Source organism: Pezoporus wallicus, unplaced genomic scaffold (assembly GCF_028554395.1).
Source record: "Pezoporus wallicus isolate ANWC-B61680 ecotype Strahan unplaced genomic scaffold, APGP_CSIRO_Pwel_v1 contig_8166, whole genome shotgun sequence".
In the NCBI taxonomy this organism is placed as follows: domain Eukaryota; kingdom Metazoa; phylum Chordata; class Aves; order Psittaciformes; family Psittacidae; genus Pezoporus; species Pezoporus wallicus.
Window position 1 is genome coordinate 787,123 of NW_026638114.1, and position 22,718 is coordinate 809,840.

The 22,718-nt window shown below is 47.9% G+C and overlaps 1 protein-coding gene across 1 annotated transcript; it reads left to right on the forward strand.

The window, feature by feature from the left end:
* Positions 1-479: 479 nt before the first annotated feature.
* On the forward strand, positions 480-22,240 carry TGFBI (transforming growth factor beta induced). The gene is made up of 17 exons (XM_057409439.1): positions 480-660; positions 5,034-5,132; positions 11,482-11,546; positions 12,404-12,561; positions 13,363-13,527; positions 14,013-14,159; positions 14,812-14,953; positions 15,533-15,745; positions 15,891-16,028; positions 16,261-16,406; positions 16,576-16,712; positions 17,153-17,283; positions 19,168-19,292; positions 20,206-20,308; positions 20,493-20,572; positions 20,964-20,988; positions 21,158-22,240. Exons 1-17 carry the CDS (start codon positions 545-547, stop codon positions 21,211-21,213), a joined length of 2,046 nt encoding a protein of 681 aa, XP_057265422.1. The 5' UTR covers positions 480-544; the 3' UTR covers positions 21,214-22,240.
* The last annotated feature ends 478 nt before the right edge of the window (positions 22,241-22,718 follow it).

Below are 22,718 nucleotides of genomic sequence, written 5' to 3' on the forward strand. Positions count from 1 at the left end.
CAAAACTCCCTCTTAGGCTTCACCCCAGAGCCGTTAACAACAGCAACCCGGCCACGAGGACACGCCGATGGCACCCTTACAGCTCTTGCTTGGTTTAAAAGCAACCAGCAACCTCTCAACACGTGTGATCCCTGCCAGCACTGGAAGATGCTGGGAGTGAGGTGCGATCCCAGCGCGCACTAAGCGGGTCCCGCCATGGGGTCGCATCCAAACCAGTGGTGGGGCACGGCCGGGTGGCAGCCAAGAGCCCACCCTGGGGCTGAGATCCAGGGGACCCCGGAGCGTGTCAGCGCAACCGCCCCATCCTGAGCCCCGAAGGGGGGGACCGGATGGATGGATGGACGGACGGGCGCCATCCCGGGGGGCGGCCCCCTCTCCTCTCCCTTCCCCTCCCCTCCCCTCCCCTCCCGCCGGGCCGGGCGGTGGCTCCGCTCCCCCCCTCGCCGCCGCTCCCCGCCCCCGGCCGCCGCCGCATTTAACGGGGTGAGCGGCCGCCGCCGGCCCGTCCCGTCCCATCCCGTTCCCGTCCCGCCGCCTCCCGGCCATGGCGCGCCCGCCCCTGCCGCTGCTGCTGGCGCTGGCCCTGGGTCTCGCCGCCGCCGCCAAGTCCCCGTACCAGCAGGTCCTGCAGCACAGCCGGCTCCGCGGCCGGCAGCACGGGTAAGCGCATCCCCGGGGGGGGAAAGGAGGGGACAGTGAGGGGGGAATTGTTTCTCCCCACGTTTGCACGGACCCCGCTGCCGCCGTCGGCTCTTTGCGCGGCTGCGGAGGAGCCGCGGAGCCCGGGGCTGGAGCGGGACAGCGGCAGGTCGGCCCGGTCCCCGGGGAGGCAGCCACGGTGCTTTCGGCCCCGAGAACGGCTTTTTCTTCCCTTATCTCTCGGATCATTGCTTCTATCGCCCTCGAGTGACTTCTTTCTTCTACGGATAACTTTCCTCTCTTCTCTCGGGATGCTTAACGTTGCATCGAGCCGCCAGTGATTCCTTATCAGCATATCCCTGCTAAGGGAAAAGGGAAAAAAAAAATCCCCAGATTTTGAAGGGTCAAACGTTTTGTGGAAGGGATTCAGGAATTCTCATTTTCATGAATTTATAGCAAGAGAATTGGTTCAATGGCAGGGGAGTGTCTCTGTGGAGTTAAGCAGCAACTTCCTCTTTGAGGGGAACCCCCACTCAAAGTCTGGGAAGTTTTATGGATGTCTTGAAAAGTCTTGGAAGTTTTCTGGATGAAAGTGATCACTTATTCACTCATAAAGCTTCCAAGGCAAGGGATATCCAGAAATGCGTGTAGACCTCTCGTGCTAGATGGACGGTGTCTTATGGACTGAGTAGCTTGAGTCTTCATGGACAGACAGAAAACTAACCCAATGTTAACAGTTCTTCTCACTGTGTTTAAAATGTACTGGGAATTAGGGAGGTGAAGGGATGACAGACTTTTCAGCGGGCTTCCGTCGTGCAGGAGGGTGACATTGATTGAACTGCAGCTTCCATTTAAATGGTTTGCTGAAGGCAGGGTCATAAAATGCTTTTAAAAAGCCCCCCAAGACTTAACTATTGCAGTTTGACACGTTCTCTGGCAGGGATCCAGCTCAGTGGTTGTGAACAGGGGTGTGCTGTTTGCGTGTCTGATGAGGTGCATTAAGTGCTGAGCCGATGCCTGTTTGTAAGATCTCGGTAATGAAGGGATGACGGTGCCTTACACACAAATGCTGTGAGTCTTCATCTCTGTGTGATCTTAAACTCACTAAATACCCAATTCTGCTGATAGCCCCGAGGCAGAAGTTTGCTCAGACTCAGAAAGTTAGTCCTGGTGTAAATCAGTGCACTCATCTCTGCAGAGAAGCCTGTTAATCCCTGTACAATCAATAGTCACAGGGTAAGAGGTGAGTGCTGGTGCCTGAGGTATTTGGAACACACAAGGAATTAGTATTCCAGAGTTTCCAGACGAAGTGAAGTTACGCTGAGATAAACCCAGTGTAGCTGACCGCAGCACTGCGTTCACTGGTCCCTTTGATGGAGAGAGCAATTTAGACCAAGCTGAATGTTAAACAGTGATTAATGATGTGCCAAAGAGATACAGCAACACAAAACCAGCCAAGAAGGCCTGGGATGTGAGGCATGTTGTTTTGCTTACAGGAGGGAACTTAGGAGGGATGTGCCACCCTTTCTGCTGCGAGCATCCCCCCACACCATCAATGCCCCTATTGAGCTGAGAGCAAGTTGGGTGGCTCTGCAGCAAAACTTGTACATCTTAATGAACCTTTAAAGTGAATCAGCTCAAGTCCAGTGGAGGAGCTGAGAAGTGTATCAGGAGCATTAACATTTGAAAATGAAAACCTAGGAGCACCCACCTGGCTTTGTGGGTACTGTGTGATGCTGGGGAGCTTCATGGGCATGCATAGTCACGGCAGGTAGCTTGGCCCATACGGTAAATCCTGCCCTTCTCTGCCACTTCCAAAGGGCAGCCGCGGCTCCAGCAGCTCCCAGCTGCTCCTGCCAAGTGGAAGGCTTCAGCTGAAAGGGAACAATAGGCAGTTTTATCCTCGAGTCAGCGCGGCTGGCTGGGAACGGCATGGCAGAGGTGATGAACTCCAACGAGGAGAGGGGAGAGTGTTGACAAATTCATTTTAAGCCCGACTGGGCAAAAGACCAGAACACGCACCGCAGGGAGCCGCTACTACAGCCTGCCTGCGGGAATCATTGATAACACGGCCCTGGAGGGGGATTTTCCATGCTGGTGGGAAGAAGTTTCCCCCCATAAGTCATGGAGAGAGCAGCAGCCCCACAGAGCTGCAGTCCCAGGCAGGGAGGAGGGAGCAGGGCAGCGCTGGGTTTGATGCTGTCCTGAAGACACAAGGGTTTTCTTGGCAGGCTGCTGCCAGGGATGCAGGGGAAGTGATCAAACAAGTCCTTCAGTAGCCAGGCTTGTCAAGATGAATATTAGATGGATTGTCCACTGCCGTCAGCCAGACGCTGAAATCAAGGCAAGGCTTGGAATTTGGATATAATTGGAACCATATTGCGGCACGGCGGGGCTGGGCAGCCGAGGTGGGCTGAGTCAGGGAGCACAGACGGCTCTAAGAGATGATTTGGTGTGGAACTTACTGAGCCCAGGCCCGTCTGACCAGCTGAAAGTTTGGCTTTGTGATTTCTAACTTGTAACTTTGTGATTTCTATCTTCAGTACTTTCTCCTAGTCCCTTGCCTTATATATAGAAAGGGAACTAAACCACCATTAACTGGATATGGCAGTAACCAGGGGAGTGGTGAACCCAATTCCTCCAGGTCCCACAGACCTCCCCTTTCCCCTCGGGCAGGACGAAGGTGCCAGGGCTTTGCAGGGTCGGATCCTGCCTCTGAGGGCCCTGTGGCAGCCACGTCAACAAAGGCTCATTGAAGGCAAGCCAAGCTCCTGCTGAGACTGGCGCTGGACTTAGCCAACATATAGGAGACCCTCACATTAATTCATGCTAATGATGGGCAGGCTGGCCTGCTTTGGAGAGAGCTGAATTTGGGACGCTGGTGAAAAGCAAGCAGGTCGCAGGAAGACTTGGTGGTCAGGCTGCAAGCTCTGCTCTTGTTAACTCTGGTAGGCAGGCGGGCAGCATCCCAGTCAAACTCAGTGTGAAACAGGAGGCTGCTGCTCTAAACAGATGAAGACCTTTACTCCAGGCCCATCCAGAGTTTCATTTGTGCACACGAAAACTCTGCCTTGAAGTTGTTGAGCACTTCTGATGGGCCGAAGTGGTGATTTATGGATTTTGCTTAATTGTTTGTTTTCCCTCTATCTGCCTTGGCAGCCAACACTGTGCATACTTTTGGAGCCACTGCCTCAACTGGGGCATTGTGTTGGTGTTAGGAATCCAGCCTCAGTCGGGCTGAGCATCCTCAGCTTGCTTGGATGTTTGCTACATCTCTGGCTCAAGCACAGAGGCAGGCAGTGGCCTCACAACCCAGATCCAGAAATCATATCTCATGCACTGATTGTGCATTGCCTACGTCCATGGCCAGGGCTGCTGGCCATAAACCACAAAGCCAGGCTGAGCAGGGAAATGCTGTGCTGGCCAAACCAGCAGCAAGAAAACTCCCAACTCCTGTTTGACCACATCTTTGCTCGCAGTGATATCACTTCTTAGAAAGCCGAAAGGCTGAGTTAGCTCCCAGTGGGGTCAGTTACACACATAATGCCAACCGTCTGCTCTTCTGGTAGAGAAGGAGCTCTCAGTCCTTTATGGGCTGGTAGAGTCACTCTCAATCTGTGCTGTCATACCTGGTGTCTTGAAACAGGAGTGGGCAGTGCCACTGCTCATTTTCCTATCAGCAGCTCAGCATCTGCGGCCAGAATTGGCTGAGTCTATCCTAGAGCAAAAGCACCTGTTCCGGTTTTGGTGCAAGTTGGTCCCTAGGCTGATAAATGTCTATTTTCACATCCTAAGCAATAAAATAATAAGGGGGTTTGGAAAGATTTGAATTATTTCATAACTTTTTATTATGAGAGTGCTGAGGCACTGGCACAGGGTACCCAGAGAAGCTGTGGCTGCCCCATCCCTGGCAGTGCTCAAGGCCAGGTTGGACACAGGGGCTTGGAGCAAGGTGCTCCAGTGGAAGGGGTCCCTGCCTGTGGCAGGGGTTGGAACTGGAGGAGCTTTAAGGTCCCTTCCAACACAAACCAGGCTGGGATTCTAAGATCCCAAACTGTGAGTGCTGTTCACCATGTGAATACTAACCAAAGTGTTATTTTTGACTTAATTTCTTTATATTTTGGTGAGAGGTGGAACATGGGAAAAACTTGGGATTCAGTGAAGATAAAGATGCCCTGGCAGAGCGAAGATCTCCTTTCCTGCTTCCTCCATCCACCTCATGATAGTCATTATACACTCAAACTGAGCAAGTCATCTTACAGCTACGTTTCCTCCCTTGTAGCCCCAGCAGGGCTTGTTGTGCACTGTCAAGTGGGGTCTGGCTCCGTGCTGGGGGTCAGCACTGGAAGGAGGGAGGCTTACAGGACCCTCTTCTGCTTTGTCTTTACCTTTAGCCCCAACGTGTGCGCGGTGCAGAAGCTGATTGGCACGAACAGGAAATACTTCACCAACTGCAAGCAGTGGTACCAAAGGAAGATCTGCGGGAAGTCAACGTAAGTACACGAGTGGTGGCCAGGGTCTCCCACACGAGCCCGTTGTGGAGGTGGGTGCTGGCTGGGAGAAGCAGATGGTGTGACAGACATGGGATGCCACAGCCCACGGCGTGGGTTTAGTGTGCGTATGTCGTAGGAACCGGTTTAGCCTTTTACTCCCTAAGCAATCTTAGTGTTTTCCTCAAATGGCAACCATCATCCTAAAGCGCTTAGATGTTAAGAATGGGAAGTACCATGTAAATATAAACCCTGATGGTTTATTCTGCTTTTCTATATATATTGATAATTGCTCTCTGTTCTGTAATGAAGTGTGTGCCAGATGTTTTCTAGTATTTAGCTCTGTCTCCATACTCAATGCTGCCTAGATTTAAAACAAAAAAAAAGAGGGGGAGGAAAGGCAACCCAGAGCTGATGGATATTGGAGAGAACATAAAATTCATCTATGTGTGTTTGCTTTGGAAGGGAATACAGAAATAAGGGGAAAGAGGTGTCACTTTTAGCCAGCACTCTCTGATGACTCCACCAGGAAAATGGATTAGACTCGCAGGCCAATTCCACGTCTGAAATGGCAAACAATAATATTCAAGTAGCTGCTGCATCAAGTATCTGTGTAAGCAGCCTCGGGACATTCATTTGAAAGATGTAGTCAGCAGATAATTAAGGCTGTGCATGCCTGACTCTGTGCCAGGCTGTATAGGTCAGGAGCACAGAATCTTTCCCCTCAGTGGAGGCCAAGCTGGGCTTTCAGACACGTTTGCTGTCCTGTACTTCAGCACCACCGCATCGCCCAGTGTCAGTGCAGAGATGCTCTGAACAGTGCTGGATGTGGGCATCAGAGCTGGGGTGCTGGTTGGTCCTGGACCTGCAGGGTCAAGAACAAAGAGCATAAAATCATCTCATGTGTTTCCAATGTGGTCCAATGTAAATTGTAGATAGATCTATAGAAATAGGCAGTTCTTTATGTAGATTGCATAAACTCTGTTTCTGTAGTCAGCAGCAGACCTTGTGATTTGAACTGTGGTGAGATATATTGCTTTTATTTTGGTTGCCTTCATTGGTTTAGTTGTGATGTCTGGCCATTGGGATTCATTCTGTGGGTCTGGTGTTGGTAAAGAGAGGAGGAAGGCAAAACAGCAGTCAACATTGTGCACAGCTTTCAGCCTTCCATCGTGCTACCCATGAATTCATCTAAAAGAGGACAGATCTATACTTCAGAAGGATGCATTGCAGGGTGACCATATAGTGGGCATGTGTAGTGGTTTCCCTTATGTCCAATAGTCTTTACCAAAGAAAGATAAAAGGAGAGAGAATATTGTAAAAAAGAACGCCAACTCCCTTCCCTTAATTCTTCAAACCCACCAAATCTTGGAAGACCTAATTTATGGGATTAGAGTTCAAGTTCTCATCTTGGCTGAATAGTGGCTTTTTTGACGTAAAATGGGGAAGATTATGGCCTGGCAATATGGTATCATCATTGCCTCTTCTGATAACAGATTAGCTTAGAAGGTCTCCAAAGAAAACATGACTCAGCTGTGGATGTGGGATAGCTTTGCTGTTGTAGTCCCTGCAAGGCAAAGCGATCGAGCCATGGATTTCTTCAGCTCCAAAGCATATGAAAACCTAACCTCACGTAACCCAAGTGTGCAGCTGAATTTGGCAGAGACATACTCATCTGCTTATCTCCAGGAAGAGGTGGAACAAGTGGCATCTGGCATTATGTCATGATTTCATTTGGGGAGATGAGGTGATCTCTTCTAACCTCATTTACTCTGCTTTTACCCGAGTGTCCAATGCAGTGATGCATCGCTGAGAGAAAAGTGCACAGAGCATTAACCTGCCTGTTAACCTATGAGATAATGTTCCCATTATACATGGAATTTGCTCACTCTTCTTTGCTTTGCATCATCTCCACAACGGGTGTTATTGTCTTCTTCTCTCTTCCTAGTCAGTTTTGAGCCTGGCCCTACTTTGCCCTTTAGCAGTGCTTGTGCAGAACAAAAGGCACGTGCCTTGACTCAGATTTTCCAGAGGACCCCGGGACAGCTCTGATTACAAACCTTTGCTGGTGATGGCTCCCACTGGACCTGGGGCTCCTGGCATATGGAAGCAATCAGGAGTCATTTGGGCCATAAAGGACACGCGTCATGCTACGGCAGTCAGATTCTTAAACCAGTGTAAGGGGTCTGATGCTGTGCTGTGCTCAGTTCTATGTGGACACAGTTAATGGTGCCCAGCAGAAACCCTTGGAGCTGGCCTATTGTGTGGGACTGAGCTGGTCTAGGAGAGGTTTTGGGAATACCAGATGCCTTTAAATCCCAGAAAGAGTCAGGATTTGGCATGTTCCTCTGCATAACTGGGTGGATCCAGAGTATGCTTGGGATCTATAGACAGAAGTCCTCTCCTGTGTGCTTGGTCCTCCCATTGGCAGGGGGATCCACTCCATCAGCCCAGGGAAAATGGTGGAGCTGGATAAGCACGGTCATTTCTCTCCTCCTGCTAAGAAGTTTATCCCACCTGTGAGAAGAGCAGTCCTGGGATAGGAGACACTTGACCCATCTCCCCTACTTCACATTTGACCTGGCTGTTATCCTCTTTATTTGCTTAAAGCGTTGATGGTTCCCTAGGTTGGACGTGTGGTGCAGGTGCAGATACATGGCTCTAGGAAGACAGTTTTGACTGCTTTGATTCCTTTTCCTCCTCTGAGCACTGTTTCAAACAGGTTGTGTGGGAGGAGGTCAGTGGGAGACGAGGTACGGCAGGAAAGCAAAGCTGAGCTCCTGCAGCATCTTCAGGTCCTCAAGGGTGGAGCGCTCGGCAGGGGCTGGATGTGCACGATGGAAATTCCCACTCATGCCTCAGAAGAGGGCTCTTACCTCTTTATCTGCCTCATTTTAATTTGTTTTTCTTCTCTTTGCTGGAGTGTTGGCTCACATGGGCGAGGAAGAAATTAGATAAGAGGGGTTCTGTACATCTTTTATCATTGCTGATGAAGTGAGATAAGACAGTTGGCAAGAAGTCTGACACTGCTTTGATTTTAATGAGCACTGAAACAAGATTGTTTGGGTAATTAGGTAATTTTCCACTCTTGGTTATTTCAAAGCCAAAGAAATAGTTTATTTAGAGTATATCCTCATCGTTGTGCCTGTGCTTTCCATACTCCCTTATGCACCGGGCTCATTCTTCCAGGGTTGGGGTTGCAATTGAGCATGTCCCCACACACTTTTTCGTCTTGGGAATGAAAAGGCAGCTTGCATACATCTCAGGTTTGATTATTTTTTGAGGAATAACTGGTGGCAGTCAGTTACCCTTAATACATTTCTTCTTTAACTTTTAATTTAACTTCCCTTTTCTTGTCTGATGCACTTTCCTGCCGGAGAAAAAATGACTCTCTGGCACTTACTTTGCAAACACAAAACATATGGATTTTATTACAGGAAATGATTACAAATGGATCTTTATTCACTAATAGATGCCTAAGCTTATTTTTATTGCCTTGAAAAATGTACTTAAGATTTCATTTCAGATCCTAAGAATGCAACAGCAGTGACACAAAGACCAATAAAGCCAGGGAGCTTGCTTCTGCACCCAGATCCTGAAAGACATTGAGCAAATAGAATGTTTCAAACCCAGAAGCTGAAAAACTATGGATTTGACTCGAAATTACTCAATGGGGAGGCCAGGAAACTGTGGTCAGAGGCATTGCAGAGTGGATGACAAATGCTCTTTGTGTGAGGCAATTGCTTGTTTAACTTACATCAGTGGCATCTGCCATGTCCCAGTGTAGTGCTCTGCAGTGCTGACACCAGAAACAGGGATGGACCTGGCACTCCAAAGGCTTCCGTGCAGAACCCGTGGTGAGGTGCAGGGAAGGTGTTCAGTGTTTTCTCCCATGGGCTGTTTGTCACTGGCCATGTAAGAGAACTACTCCTCCTGGGCAGCAGACTGGAGGAGAACATGTCAAAGGAGCAGCCTTCCTCCCATGTGGATGTATAGGGTCTAGTAGCATCAAGATGCAGAGTCCACTATGGCTGTGCTGCTGCTCTCCAGGGCTGGAGGGGCTGCAGAGTCATCTGTGAGGGTGCCCTGTGCCCAGCCCCAAGCTGCCCCTTGAATGGTGCCCACGTGCCTTTGAGTGGCCTTGTGCTTCCATCAAAGCCACCAGCCATGGAACAGCAAACGGCTGAAGCTGAAGCTGTTTTGCAATCCCCATCTCTGGCTCCTTGTAGGTGCAGACACCCGGCTGAGCACCTCTGTGTTCACCCAGCCCCTTGCAGAAGTTTTCTGGTACGCAGCTCAAAATGCTGGCATGCAAAATGCACACCGCGTGATGCTGGTAGGCCACCTTCAGTGGGTGAAGCGGACTGGGGGCTTGAGGGAACCCCTGCACGCATGGAGCTGGCCCCATGCCCAGCCTCAGTGCTTCTTGCCATTAGCTTCCCTTGTGGGGTGGTGCTGGAGATGCCCATGAACCCGCTGAGTTCTTCCCTGGGAGGGTGCTGAGGCGCTGGCACAGGGTGCCCAGAGAAGCTGTGGCTGCCCCATCCCTGGCAGTGTTCAAGGCCAGGTTGGACACAGGGGCTTGGAGCAACCTGGTCTAGTGGAAGGTGTCCCTGCCCATGGCAGGGTTGGAACTGGAGGAGCTTTAAGGTCCCTTCAACCCAAACCTGGCTGGGGTTCTATGAACACCTGGTCCTTCCATCCCTCCCTGGCAGGAGCCTGGCTGCTGGGGCAGCCCTGAGCCAGTGAGCCCCACGCTGTGTGCATCAGCATCCTGCCCCTTCCTCACAGCTCATTAATCTCAGATCGATCTATAAATAAGCCTTTTAAAGCCTACGTCAGCACTCCGGAATTATTTATGCTGAACTTTGGAATGATTTCTCTTTAATCAGCTCTTCGGCTTTGATTACAGCTCTGAACCAAGGGAACTGTCTAGACTGGAGTTAGTTTCCAGGGAGAAAAAGTGGAGGTAGGGGAGGGAAGTGGTGGGGGGAGAAAGTGTGTGTTTCTAATGAACATGAGACAGGGGGGCTGGGGAGAGCAAAGCAGCAGGGTGTTAAGATCTCCAGTAGTCAAAGGAAGGGATTGCTTTAGGCAAACTCTTTCCCACATGGAATATATAATGTCTAGACAATCAGTCTGGGTTTGCTTTGTAATTCTCTTAGGAAACCATGACACGGAATTTATTTGCTTCTGTCACAGAAAAGCAGGTATTTGTTTCACTTACTGGCTCTTAATTACCCTGAAGAATTCCCTCTTAAGCCCCAGGCATTTCCAGTGTTTGTTAACAGTGTTAAAATGATGACAAATATCTGGAGCTTGAGGATTTTCCTTTCTCTGTGAGTGAGTGTGCCGAGGCTCGGCAATGCAGCATCCTCCTTGTCTCGAATCCAACCGGGAGCACAGAGGAAACACTTGTCTTTGGGAGGAGCACCTATTCCCTCGCAGGCTTAGCCCATCAATCAGATGGCCTTGCTCCTTTCACACCAAGCGTAAGAGCAAGAGGAGAAAGAATCCCCTGTGAAAAATAAATGGACAACTTCTGGATTTATTTCTTTCCTTGCTGGTTTTTTATTCCCCTGTTAATATCATAGAATCACAGAAGGGTTTGGGTTGGAAGGGACCATAAAGACCATCCAGTTCCAGCCAATCTGGCCTTGAACACTGCCAGGGATGGGGCAGCCACAGCTTCTCTGGGCACCCTGTGCCAGCGCCTCAGCACCCTCACAGGGAAGAGCTTCTGCCTAAGAGCTCATCTCAGTCTCCACTCTGGCAGGTTAAAGCCATTCCCCTTGCCCTGTCCCTGCAGGCCCTTGTCCAAAGCTCCTCTCCAGGTTTCCTGCAGCCCCTTTAGGCACTGGAGCTGCTCTCAGGTCTCCCCTTCAGGAGCCTTCTCTTCTCCAGGCTGCCCCAGCCCAGCTCTCTCAGCCTGGCTCCAGAGCAGAGCTGCTCCAGCCCTCGCAGCAGCTCCAGGGCCCTTTTCGGGATTTGTCAGCCAGGGAAATCCCTGAATCCCGTGGGAAATGTGCCCAAATGAACCAGCACTTGCAGTGCCTTGCAAACGTTATCTGTTGGAACCATGGCATCAGTTTCCATCCCCTGTTTGTATGAATTCTCCTGGAAAGTGTGGTATTGAAAAGAAATTGTGCCTGCTTTTTTCTGTGGTGAAACTGGCAACACACAGCCCTGAAGGAGATAAAAATCATGGTTTGCTGTTGTTCCAAGTCTGTATTTCTAATGAAGAGTTTGCTTAGAAACATCTCCAAATATGGATGGATGCAGAACTATAGCAAATAGAGAAACAGCAGTGAGACGCCATCCATTAATCTGCTGTATCCATCTCTTATTCCAGAGTAATCAGTTACGAGTGCTGTCCTGGATATGAAAAAGTTCCTGGAGAAAAAGGCTGCCCAGCTGGTAAGAGCATGTTTGATGCTTTTTAGACTCCTAAAGCTGATACAGCTGCCTGGTAAGGGGAAATGTTAGGAAATTGCTCAAGTGGGTTTGATCTTTGCCATTTGTGCACAATATTGCCATGGACAAGTCAGAAATGGACTCGGCAGTGCACCAGCCGAGGGCCAGATCAGCTCCATAGCATGCAAAATGTTCCAGACAACTTCAAACCTTGGCTATAATTAAGCTTAATCAAGCATGGGAGGGCCGTAGGGAACTGCTTATTCCAAGTTATATAGCTGTATTGGAACTGCAGTCCTAAGGAATGATGGAGTAGCCAGTACCTCTGCCAATCTCTGCTCATTGTTATTTTGGCAAGCATGAGGTTAGCAAAATTGCCTTTAGGAGGAAACACAGTCAACCACTGGTGAATTCACTGGGTTTATTGAAGAAAGACACATTCTGCCTTTGCTTTCTGAACACTTCCTTGACGCTGCCCATTTAACCACGTGGGCTGGTGTGGATGGGCCAGTGGAGACCGAGACCGGCGGCGAGCTGCCAGCTCCGAGCATCAAAAGCCGGTGTACAAACAAGGATTAGGTGAAAGCAGTGAAAGTCATTGCTTGCCTCAATTCACATCCCTATAAACCCAGACTAACTCCATTTGAACCTGCAGAGATGCAGTAGGTCCTGGATTACTCTGCTGTAATTGAGGCTGGAGCTGTCAGGCTATGATTATTTATTATCTCATTAATGAAGAGATACAAGTTCCCTGACGTGCTTCATTTCCCCAGGTGTTCTCACCAGCAGCTCTCCTTTAGCTCAGCACAGAGCAGGAGGGATGGATGATGTGTTGGGAATATAACCTTCTCTTCTTTCAGCGCTGCCCCTTTCCAACATCTATGAAACCCTGGGAGTTGTTGGGTCGGCCACCACACAGCTCTACTCCGACCGCTCCAACCTAAGGCCAGAGATCGAAGGACCTGGAAGCTTTACGATTTTTGCCCCAAGTAATGAGGCCTGGGCATCCTTGCCTGCTGTAAGATACAATTCCTCTTCTTCCTCCTCTCCCTCTGGCTTTCTCTAGTGAAGATCCAGCTTTGCAGGGCCCTGCATCCAGCCCCTGCATCTGGCAGAACAGACGCAGTCCTGATATAGGAAGGACTATGATTTTCCAAGATGGGAATCACTGATGGGTCCATCAGCTCCAGAGCTTTGTTTCTGAAAGAGCCCAACACTAGAGATGTGGATGCTCTCCAGCAGGTGGATGTAGAAATCACCTCATTTAGCTTTCCCTGCCTCTTACCATTAGAGATGGTGTTAACAGACTTTCCATCCCTTTTATGTTTTTCTTGTTGACTCTTACTTTACCCCTCTGGTTGTTCTTAATAATTTATACAAGATGTGTAAGAACAGCTATTGGGACAGGGAGGGGGCATCTTTTTGGCTACCCCCTCCAACAAGCCTCTACCCAAACTTGCACCAGTGGAGCTCCTTGTAGGGATGCTGCTGCTGGGAAAGTCTTCTGGTGTATTTGTCCTTGGCCCTGAGTGATGCCTTTTGTCGCCTCACTGCTCATTTCAATGCAGTAATCCCGCACTGGAGCTTGCTGCCATCATCCCTTTTTCTGCCAAAGAGGAGGGTGCCAGGGCTGCTGTTGTAAGGCAAAAGATCTGCAAAAGTTAGAGCTCTTAATGTGCACAGATGGTGAATGAATCACTCAATACACACACACACACACCTTGGGAGCACCCTGGATGCAGCCAGAGAGCTTCTGGCTCTCTCTAACAACTGCCTTAATTCCACCCAGCACTAAAACCCGAATTCTTCTCATTTTCAGGAAACTCTGGATTCCTTAGTGAGTAACGTTAACATTGAGCTGCTCAACGCCCTGCGCTACCACATGGTGAACAAACGAGTCCTCACGGATGATCTGAAACACGGGACAACGCTTAACTCGATGTACCAGGACCTGCCTATCCAGATTCACCACTATCCCAATGGGGTAAGACGTGCATTAAACCTACCCACAGCAGGCTTGGGTTTCTGCTGCTTTGTACCTCCTATGCTGTCCTTGGGCCTCCAGGACTCTGTAATGCTCAGGTTGGCAGCTCTTAATTTAGGATCCATCTTTAGAAGGAGCTTGAAAAGTTTATATATATATATATATAGTCAATAGTTGCATCAGTGCTATTGCAGGGAAGTTGCCCACGTTACCTAAGTGTTGGTTCTTGCATATTTTCTTAGTCTTGATGACTCAGTGGAGACAAAACCACTGATTATTTTCAAAGCTCTTTAACAATCAAATGTTCCAAACATTCTTAATAGTGCATTCTCATTCTTTGTGTGTATTCTGGGGGGACACCACATTTGTGCTCCTGCTGATTCAGTATTAAGGCACTCGCTGTGTTTGAAATAGAAAACCAGCAGTGCTTGCTTCACCTTCTTGTTTCAATGCACATAACACCCCGTGGCTCTTTCCCTCTGCAGATTGTGACTGTGAACTGTGCCAGGCTGTTGAAAGCTGACCACCATGCCACCAACGGAGTGGTCCATGTCATCGACAAAGTCATTGCTACCACTACAAACAGCATTCAGCACATCATTGAGACCGAGGAAAGCCTGGAAACTCTTCGGGTGAGTCCATCCCACACGTGCTCCAGGCTCCTTAAAGATGTTCAGTCATCCCACCCGGTGAATTGTCACAAAGAGCTTGCCAGTGTCTTATGAATAAGCTGCTGATGAAATCCTTGTGCCAATATACCTTATTTTGCTTTAGGAAGTGTTTGATATCAGCACAAGTAGGGTTTTATGGCAGTAATTGTCATCCTGCTATTGCTGTCAGTAAAGTGATGTAGGCTGAGTCTATCTCCTCACTCTTCTATGGGAATATTAACTGCTCGGATTTGATGCGTGCTGATTTATGTGCCTTGGTATTCTCCAAGTTAGGGATAACTTAAAAGCACAGGGGTTTTGTGGTTAGCCAGCTGTGGGTTCTGATCTGAATTATTCACTGGAATTTATTGTGACCCTTTCCAGGCCTATCAGGGTATTTGAATTAGCTCTCAGTCTTGCCAAAATAGGGCTCTTGTACTCAAATTTCTGGAACACAAGAGAACCATGGGCCAGGTCAAATTTATAAAGGGACCGAAGTGCTGAAAGAAGCTATTCAGGTTTTTTTATAAGTGCTCTGAAATGATGAAAGCCTTAATAAATCTGGCCCTGGACAAAGTTGCTGACCTTTGTGTTCTGGCTGAGTGTGTTTTACCCTCTCCTCATTCCTCTGCAGGCTGCTGTGGCTGCTTCTGACCTCAACAGCTTGCTGGAAAGCAAAGGCCAGTACACGCTCCTGGCTCCAACCAACGAAGCCTTTGAGAAGATCCCACGAGAAACACTGAACAGGATCCTGGGGGACCCAGAAGCCCTGAGGGGTAAGTGCTTGTCACTGAGCCCAGGGAGAGACTGACGAGTGGGGTTAGGTTCTGCATTCCCTCTCAGGAACATTTGAGTGGCTCCTTGATGCATTCTGACAACAACTGCAGTAAACTGGTTCAATAGGCTCCAGCTTTTTAAACTGGACAGCCCAGACTGCTTTGGATGTAGATATGGTAGATGGGTAGATGTGACAGCAAGAGTGGTATCCAGATATGGAGGAGGGGGCTGAAGCAGTCCCTTTTCCAAGTTTTCCTTTAGCACTCCTATAAGTGATGGTCATTTCTATCAACCCAGCAAGATGCAAGAATACTGGTATCTAACTGGAATCTAATCTGGCAAATGACCACATGAATAACCACAGGAAACCTTTTGAAGCTGGCAAAGATGTATGAAAATTACTCTTTTTAGGCACTTCATTTCACAGGCTGCCCAACTAAAATCAGCACAGTCTAAAATGATTGTGCATCTCTTGGAGTGGAGCCCCATACAGTACAGTACAGAACAGGATCCCTAAAAGGTGCCATTATTTCACAGCTGATTTCTGCAGCTCACTGAGACACTTGCCTCTCTTATAGACCTGCTGAACCATCACATCCTGAAGTCAGCCATGTGTGCTGAGGCTATCATTGCTGGCCTGACAATGGAGACTCTGGAAGGAACCACCTTGGACGTGGGCTGCAGTGGGGAAGAGCTGACCCTCAACGGGAAGCCCATCATTGCCAACAAGGATATCCTGGCAACCAACGGCGTTGTACATTTTGTTAATGAGCTGCTGATCCCAGACTCAGGTACTGGTGCCTCTCTGCATCTCTCTGTTGCCTTTCTCTCATCTATTTTGCCAAGGAAATACTGGATCCGGAGGATGTAGATAATTCGCAGTGATGTGTGGGTTGTCTTTGACACAAGGTTACGATGGGCTCCTTTTCTTTGCAGCTAAGACTCTGTTTGAGTTGGCACAAGAATCTGAAGTTTCCAAGTCCATGGACTTCTTCAGACAAGCTGGTCTCAGTTCTCATCTAACTGGCAGCGAGCGAGTGACCCTCCTTGCCCCAGTGAATGAGGTGTTCAAAGGTAAACTGTGGGGAGTAAATCCCTTTCTTCCATCAGTTTGGGCCACAAATCTCAGTCTTCAGCCAAGTTTCGGTGCACAAGTATGCAAATCCTCCTGTGAATGCCTCAGCTATAGGCAGTGGCATCTCACTTTACAATTAAAAACTGTGGGTGATACTCTGTATTGAACACTTGAGTGTCTCAATGGTCATTTTAAGTGAATCACTGGCTCTTCCCATGCTTTTTTCTGCAGATGGACTCCCCGTTGTCGACAGCAACATGAAAAACCTGCTCCTGAACCACATTGTTAAAGACCAGCTCTCCTCTAAATATCTTTACCACGGACAGAAGCTGCAGACTCTGGGTGACAAGGAACTGAGAGTTTTTGTGTACCGCAATGTGAGTTCTTGCATTTTGCGGTGCTCTGAATGACGGCTGCATGATGCTCGATGGCTGTAATGTTATGGCCAGCATGTTAAAAGTGTAACTGAGCACTGTGGAAAGCATAAAGATCTCCCTTTTGAAGCATATGCTAATAAAGTCTTTTTATCTGCAATTTGTTTTGCAGAACCTTTGCATTGAAAATGCCTGCATTGCTGCCCATGACAAGCGAGGAAGGTTTGGGACCCTCTTTAGCGTGGACAAAATGCTGACTCCACCATCTGGCTCAGTGATGGATGTTCTCAAGGCAGACCATCGCTTCAGGTGACCTTTCTGCTCTTCCTAAATGCTAGTTAGGAGCAGAAGAACTGCCAAAGCCGTTCCTATTTATTATGGGTTGTAGTCATGACTATATGTATTTTGTTTAACATAGAAAGAGCATCCAAAACCATGGTCTCATCCCTAAATTACAGGGAGTGAGACTTCAAATAACCCTTCAATGAGTTGTGAGCCAAGAATGTGTGGTCCCCCTTAATACAGTAAGAAGCTGGCTCCAGAGCCTCTGCCCATCCAAGCCACTGTGGCCAGACCTCTCTGTCCCCTCATTGCCATTTGCTCCCCAAGGAATCAGCATTCCCAGGTTGTGTTTGCCATTTCTCAGACGTTCTGGCTGGACCTCACAGGCTCATTTCCTGCTTAATCAACTTTCAAAGTCCAACAAAAGTAGTTTATAGCAAAGCATTTCGTGTATGTTTGTTTTGCAGCACATTGGTGGCTGCCATCCAGTCTGCAGGTCTAACGGAGAACCTGAACAGGCCAGGTACCTTCACTGTGTTTGCTCCAACAAACGAAGCTTTCCGAGCCATGCCCCAAGGGGAACTGAACAAACTCATGGGTGAGTGTTTTTAGAGCACTTCAGTAAGGAGCTGCTGTGTGTTATTGGCATGATATGGGGAGGAATGCCTAAGTTTCTCTGCCATATCTCATTCTCTAACCCTGTCTGTTGGAAGCATGGGCTTCCTACACAAGTGGTTTGGGTAAGCCATATCCAGCAGAAAGGTGAGGATGTGCAGGAGAGCACACAAAGTGCTGACACAGGTTTATACTTTCCTTGTGCTTGGGAGACATGTTTGTAGAGTGTGCTACAAACTTATTATGACTTTAATTTGGCTGTGCTGGCTGGTGTAAGCAAGGTAACTCTAAGGTGTTTCTAGGGGAACTGATGAGGTCCCTGCCTCTCTCAGGGATAAAAGAGGTGACAATGAGGCTGTCAGGGATCATCAGGGTGTCAAAAGTGAGTTTTGCAAATAGGAAACATGGTAACATGGTCCACGTTCAGCCTCCGGTTACACTGATTGAAATTTAAGCAGGAAAAGGACGGAGCTGTTGCTCTGTCCATATGGACAAAGCAGGAAGTCCAGTCTGAACCTGAGAAGATAACAAATATCCCAGTCTAGAACAGATGAAGACCAATATCCTGAAATGCACAGGTGTGCAGGCTGGGTGTGGAAAAAGCATGGGAATGTTTAGGAATACTCTTCTGGATAAGCAGCATGACCTTTTATTTTGCTCATGTTGAAAGCCAGCTGTGGTTGGAAACAACGTGAGGTATGTGAGTGTAATGTCTTCTTGTCATCAGAGCCCAACCAAACATTGACATCATAATTTGGGAAGCATCTGCCCGTGGTAGCTGGTTATCCTTTTAAGTGCAGGGATGAGGAACTGGTGATTCCACCCTGCACATCCAGTCTAGTGCTTAATACATAAATACTTCACAACTAGTGTAAATGGCTGCAGGACTGAGGTATCCCAGATGCAGACGCTTCAGATGTGCTGCTTTTTCACCCAAATCTTTAGCTTACGTTTCTGATGAAGAAGTGAATCATGCTGGTGAGGAGGTGCAGTGTGCACTGAGGCCACCCCAGAGAAACTAATGGAGAAAAAAACTCAGAGTGTGTTCGGGTATGAGCATTGAAAGAAAGCATCCCCTTTGCTGAAGGAGCTGCTCTGGTTTTGTAGCTGGAGGCTATCTTTTTGCACTAGGTGTTCCCCATCACTGATATATGGGGTTTGTCACTGATGCTGCATCCACTAAAGGAGAAGATGGAGGAGAGCTGCTGGCCTGGGCTGTGCACATCCTTGCCTCTTATGGAAAATGGATAGTGAAGGGGAAGCATCTTATCCTCCTAAAATCTGTTTCAAAGCATGGCCAGATGAGTAAAGACTCAGTGGGCTGGGGATCAGGCCAGCAATCTGTGAGCCACTGGTGACATTTCTCCTGCACTTTTCCACTTCCTACCCAGGAATCCCGCAGTTTCAGCCATGGAGATTATTGCCAAGTGACGCTGGTGCTGGCGAAAGCATCGACATTTCCAAATACCAGAGTGCTCTATCTGCTTCCTTATTTCAGATGGGTCTTTTCCCCTCCGCAGATTTCTTTGGGAAGTGAAAGCAGCAACAGAAGCAGGTTCATTCTGTGCACTGTGTGAGAATGAGGGACTGAAAAACCAAGAGATAGGGATTTCGTGTGTGAGGCTCGGTATGAACCAAGGTTGGACACGGGATTCACTGGGATCCTAACCTGCCCAAGGCAGGAATGGCCTCAATGTTCTACCCAGCTCTAATCAAGGTCCTTCTTCCTGCTCTTTTCAATTTCATATTGTTTCCTTGCACTTTTCAGGAAATTAAGATATTTTCCATGAAATCTCCTTCCAGCACACGGAATATGGGAACCCAGCCCTGATGCTGTTTTGCAAATGTAAATGTTTTCTCCCCCCAGGTAATGCCAAGGAGCTCGCCAACATCCTCAGGTTCCATGTGGCTGATGAGATCCTGGTGAGCGGCGCAGTCAGTGCCCTTGTGAGGCTCAAATCCATGCAGGGAGATAAATTAGAAGTCAGCATGGTGAGTCACCTTGGATGGGGTTCTGTGGTCAGCAGGGCTATGGTCTGTCCGTGGCAGGGACCAAAGTCTGTCTATGCTCATTTGGATGGTGTGGGAACCTCTTCTAGTGCATGCAGAGCCACCAAACAGTGTTTTCTGGGCTGCAGCTCAGGGCCCATTGCCATGTGTTCAATTCAGCGAGCTGGCAGTCTTGAAATGTGGTTTGCTTCAGCTTTCTCCCCAGAAGACCAACTGTGAATGATTTCCAGGAGCTGTTATAAATTGAACCCTGAGTCATGGGGGAAAAAGCATAAATAAATTAAACAAATAGCTTGTTCAGCTCGCACGTCCTTTTTTAGCGTAACAAAAATGATCTCTGCATGAGCTCCCTTAGCGCGGCAGGGTTTATTTAGATATGTAATTTCATTTCACTAACTCTGCACTGCGTTAAGAGAATGTGGGGTCCTCGACTGAGCTGAAAAATGTGCTTCAGAAAATAAATAACCATGCCCCATGCTGTGCATAAGGAAGAAAACGCAGGATGAAATGGAAAGGGCAGTGCTGCCACGCGCATTGAGTTGGCCAACTTGCGTGCTAGACCTGTTCTATGTCCAGTCCTATTCTGCCCTCTCCTGATGCCATTTCCACAGCCGTCCCTCTTAGTGTGGCAAGGGAGCTGGTGGATGTGCTCTGCTGCCACGGGACAGCATCCCCAGCCAGTACATGGAGAAAGTCCATGCTCCAAAGCCTGCCAGCACCTCCAGGACAAACTGCTCAGGCTATAATTTGATTTTATATTCTTCTTAATTGGAAGAGGAAAACGCCTGCAGCCACCCAGTAAATGAATGGATAGAAAGAGGGGGCTTTCTAAGTGAAACTGATGGCAAATGTTCCTTATTTTCTACTTTTTAAATGTTTTTCTTTTCCTGACCAGAAAAACAACATCATACACATCAACAGGGAGCCCGTTGCTGAAAGTGATATCATGGCCACGAATGGTGTGATTTATGCCGTGAACTCTGTCTTGCAGCCACAGGGTAGGTCCACGGGTAGAAGTATCTAGAGCCACATCACTGCAGCAAAGCTGCTTTGGGAGGGCGGTGATTGCTTCAGTATAGTGAGTATATTAGTCTGTTATGAGATTTTCAATACAAAATGATGGAAGGAAGCAGCCTATGTGCTTTGAAGAGTACTTCAATGCTATCTATGTTCCACCCTTAGCTTCCAGGCCGCAAGAAAGAGGTGATGAGCCTGCAGATCCCGCACTAGAAATCTTCAAACAAGCATCTGCGTTATCCAAGGTAAAAGGCAAATAAATCTTTCATTGTAGAACTACTGAAATCACATTTTGGTGATAATGATTGGAAGATATTGGCACATTCAGACTTTGGCTGAGAGTGAACGTATGCATGGAATGCACGGAATTCCACATTCGTGGAATGACCAATCCTCTCTTCTTGCCTGATTTAATTATATAAAAGATAATATGTTTTGCAATAGGAAGCCTACACTTTGCAGTGCGCTCTGAATGTAGCCTTGGCATTGTACTATCTATGTCAGCTTCCGGTAACAGAGAGTCACCCATCCATAGTTTTCGGAAACTAGGGATAAATATATTAACATGCAAACTGTTCTTATACCTATCAGAGATTAGTTGTGTTAATGCAAACCTTATGTTTTCTTCCTATGCAGGTTTCTCAGAGGAATCCTCGACTAGGTAAAACAACTTCCCTAGCTTGTTCCCAATTTCCACCTTATGTCCCTGTCCCTTAAAGAGAGGTTTATCCCTTTGTCTTGCTCCAAGCAAGATGCAGCATCACAGGGAAGGGCAGGAACTGGGAGATGCTGTGTGTATATCCCACCTAACTCAGTCTTCTCCTTGGCAGCACCCGTCTACTCCCGGTTACTAGCGAGGATGAAGGAGAACTCAGGTCGATTCTGAGCCGTGTCATGAGCAACCACAGTCAGCACCTCCATCCCATCCGCTCCGGCTGAAGAGAAGGACAGAATCGTTCTTAAAAACCAAATATCACCCTTTGTGTTTCTGATGAAATGGATAGGGAAAATGAAAAGCCATATATATATGTATATATTTTAAGACCATTTTTATTTGGGGTTTGACCTAAAAAGTTCCCAGACTGAGGATAGGTTTTGCCTGGTTTTGTTTTATAAGGTAGTCACTAATTTGCAGTTTTTAACATACCCAGTTTGGGGCTTGGTACATTCATGCAATGCAGGTGCTTCATTCTGCCCTGGTTCAGGAGCTCACATTGATGCTCAGAGCTCACCTTGGTGCTGTCTCACTGGGGGAGACTGAAAGGGGCTGAATTAAAGCCCCTTTTCCAGGCTCCCAGTGGTACCTACTGCCACTGCAGACTCCAGGCTTCCAGAGTGGGAAGCCAGGGATAATCTCACTGAAAACCCCCTCCAAACCAATGCCAGAATTGGGCCATTTGGGCCAGGATGACTTGGCAGGAATTGGTGTATGTTCAAATACATCACCCAGGGCCAACTCCATGGCTGGGCAACCAGCGATTGCTCTGGAGGAAGTAAATTTGCTGAATGAATTAACCATTCCCCAAGCAATTTCTTTTTCCTGTTTTGGGAGTTTATTTTGTGGGTTGTTTCATTTTAATTTAATTCTTTTTAAACGAGCATGTTTCCTTCTTCCCTTGTGCTTTAAAAGTCTCCCCTGGAATTCTGACTTAAAGGCTTTTAACAAAAGCCCCTCTATTGACATTGAGGAAACTACATAATTATAAGCTATAGTTTGAACCTTTCTCTTTATTTTCGCTGTTTAACTGGGTTCTGTTTATGCCTATGGGTTTAAACCGTGCTGCCTTTTGTTCACGAGGTTGAAATGAGAGTTCTCCCTGGCTGAGTAAATGATCCATTGTTAATAATGGTGGGGTTTTTTTTTAATAAAAAATAAAAATAAAATCAAAAATATAAATATGAAAAGTGATGATTATGGTCGTTTGGGGCTTTGTTTGGCTTGAATTGCCTGGTGGCATTGGGAAGGAGGCGAGTCAGATCTGGCTGTATTAACAGGTCTAATAGTTACTAGAGTGGAATGGCAAAGCATTTCTCCTCACTGATCCCGGCCTGCTATCATCATTTTGGTGGTACTTTCAGGAGCAGCCACTACCACACACTTCAAGGAGCACAGGGCAGTGTGCGCATCCCTCCCATTGGATGTGCACATCCCCAACAGCTGGAGCTCAGTGCCTCATGCCATGATGCTGACAGCACTTACTCACCCCATGAGGACTTTATATTCATTCCCTGGCCAGTTATTACCTTGGTGAAACCAAGGATTATGAGGAAAAGAAAAGAAATAGGGTATCTATCAAGTGCAGAATACAAAACCCCAGATTGTTTTGGTCGCTCTGGCTGAGCAACACACTGACAGGTTTTCTTGTATTACAAACCCCAGTTGGAATCCCA

What these genes read in the sequence shown, in the direction of transcription:
- TGFBI (XM_057409439.1), top strand. Translation starts at nt 545, where the DNA reads ATGGCGCGCCCGCCCCTGCCGCTGCTGCTGGCGCTGGCCCTGGGTCTC. An exon ending in CCTGGGCATCCTTGCCTGCT is followed by an intron (nt 12,562 to 13,362) that starts GTAAGATACAAT and finishes TCTCATTTTCAG; the next exon opens with GAAACTCTGGATTCCTTAGT. An exon ending in ATAAATTAGAAGTCAGCATG is followed by an intron (nt 19,293 to 20,205) that starts GTGAGTCACCTT and finishes TTTCCTGACCAG; the next exon opens with AAAAACAACATCATACACAT.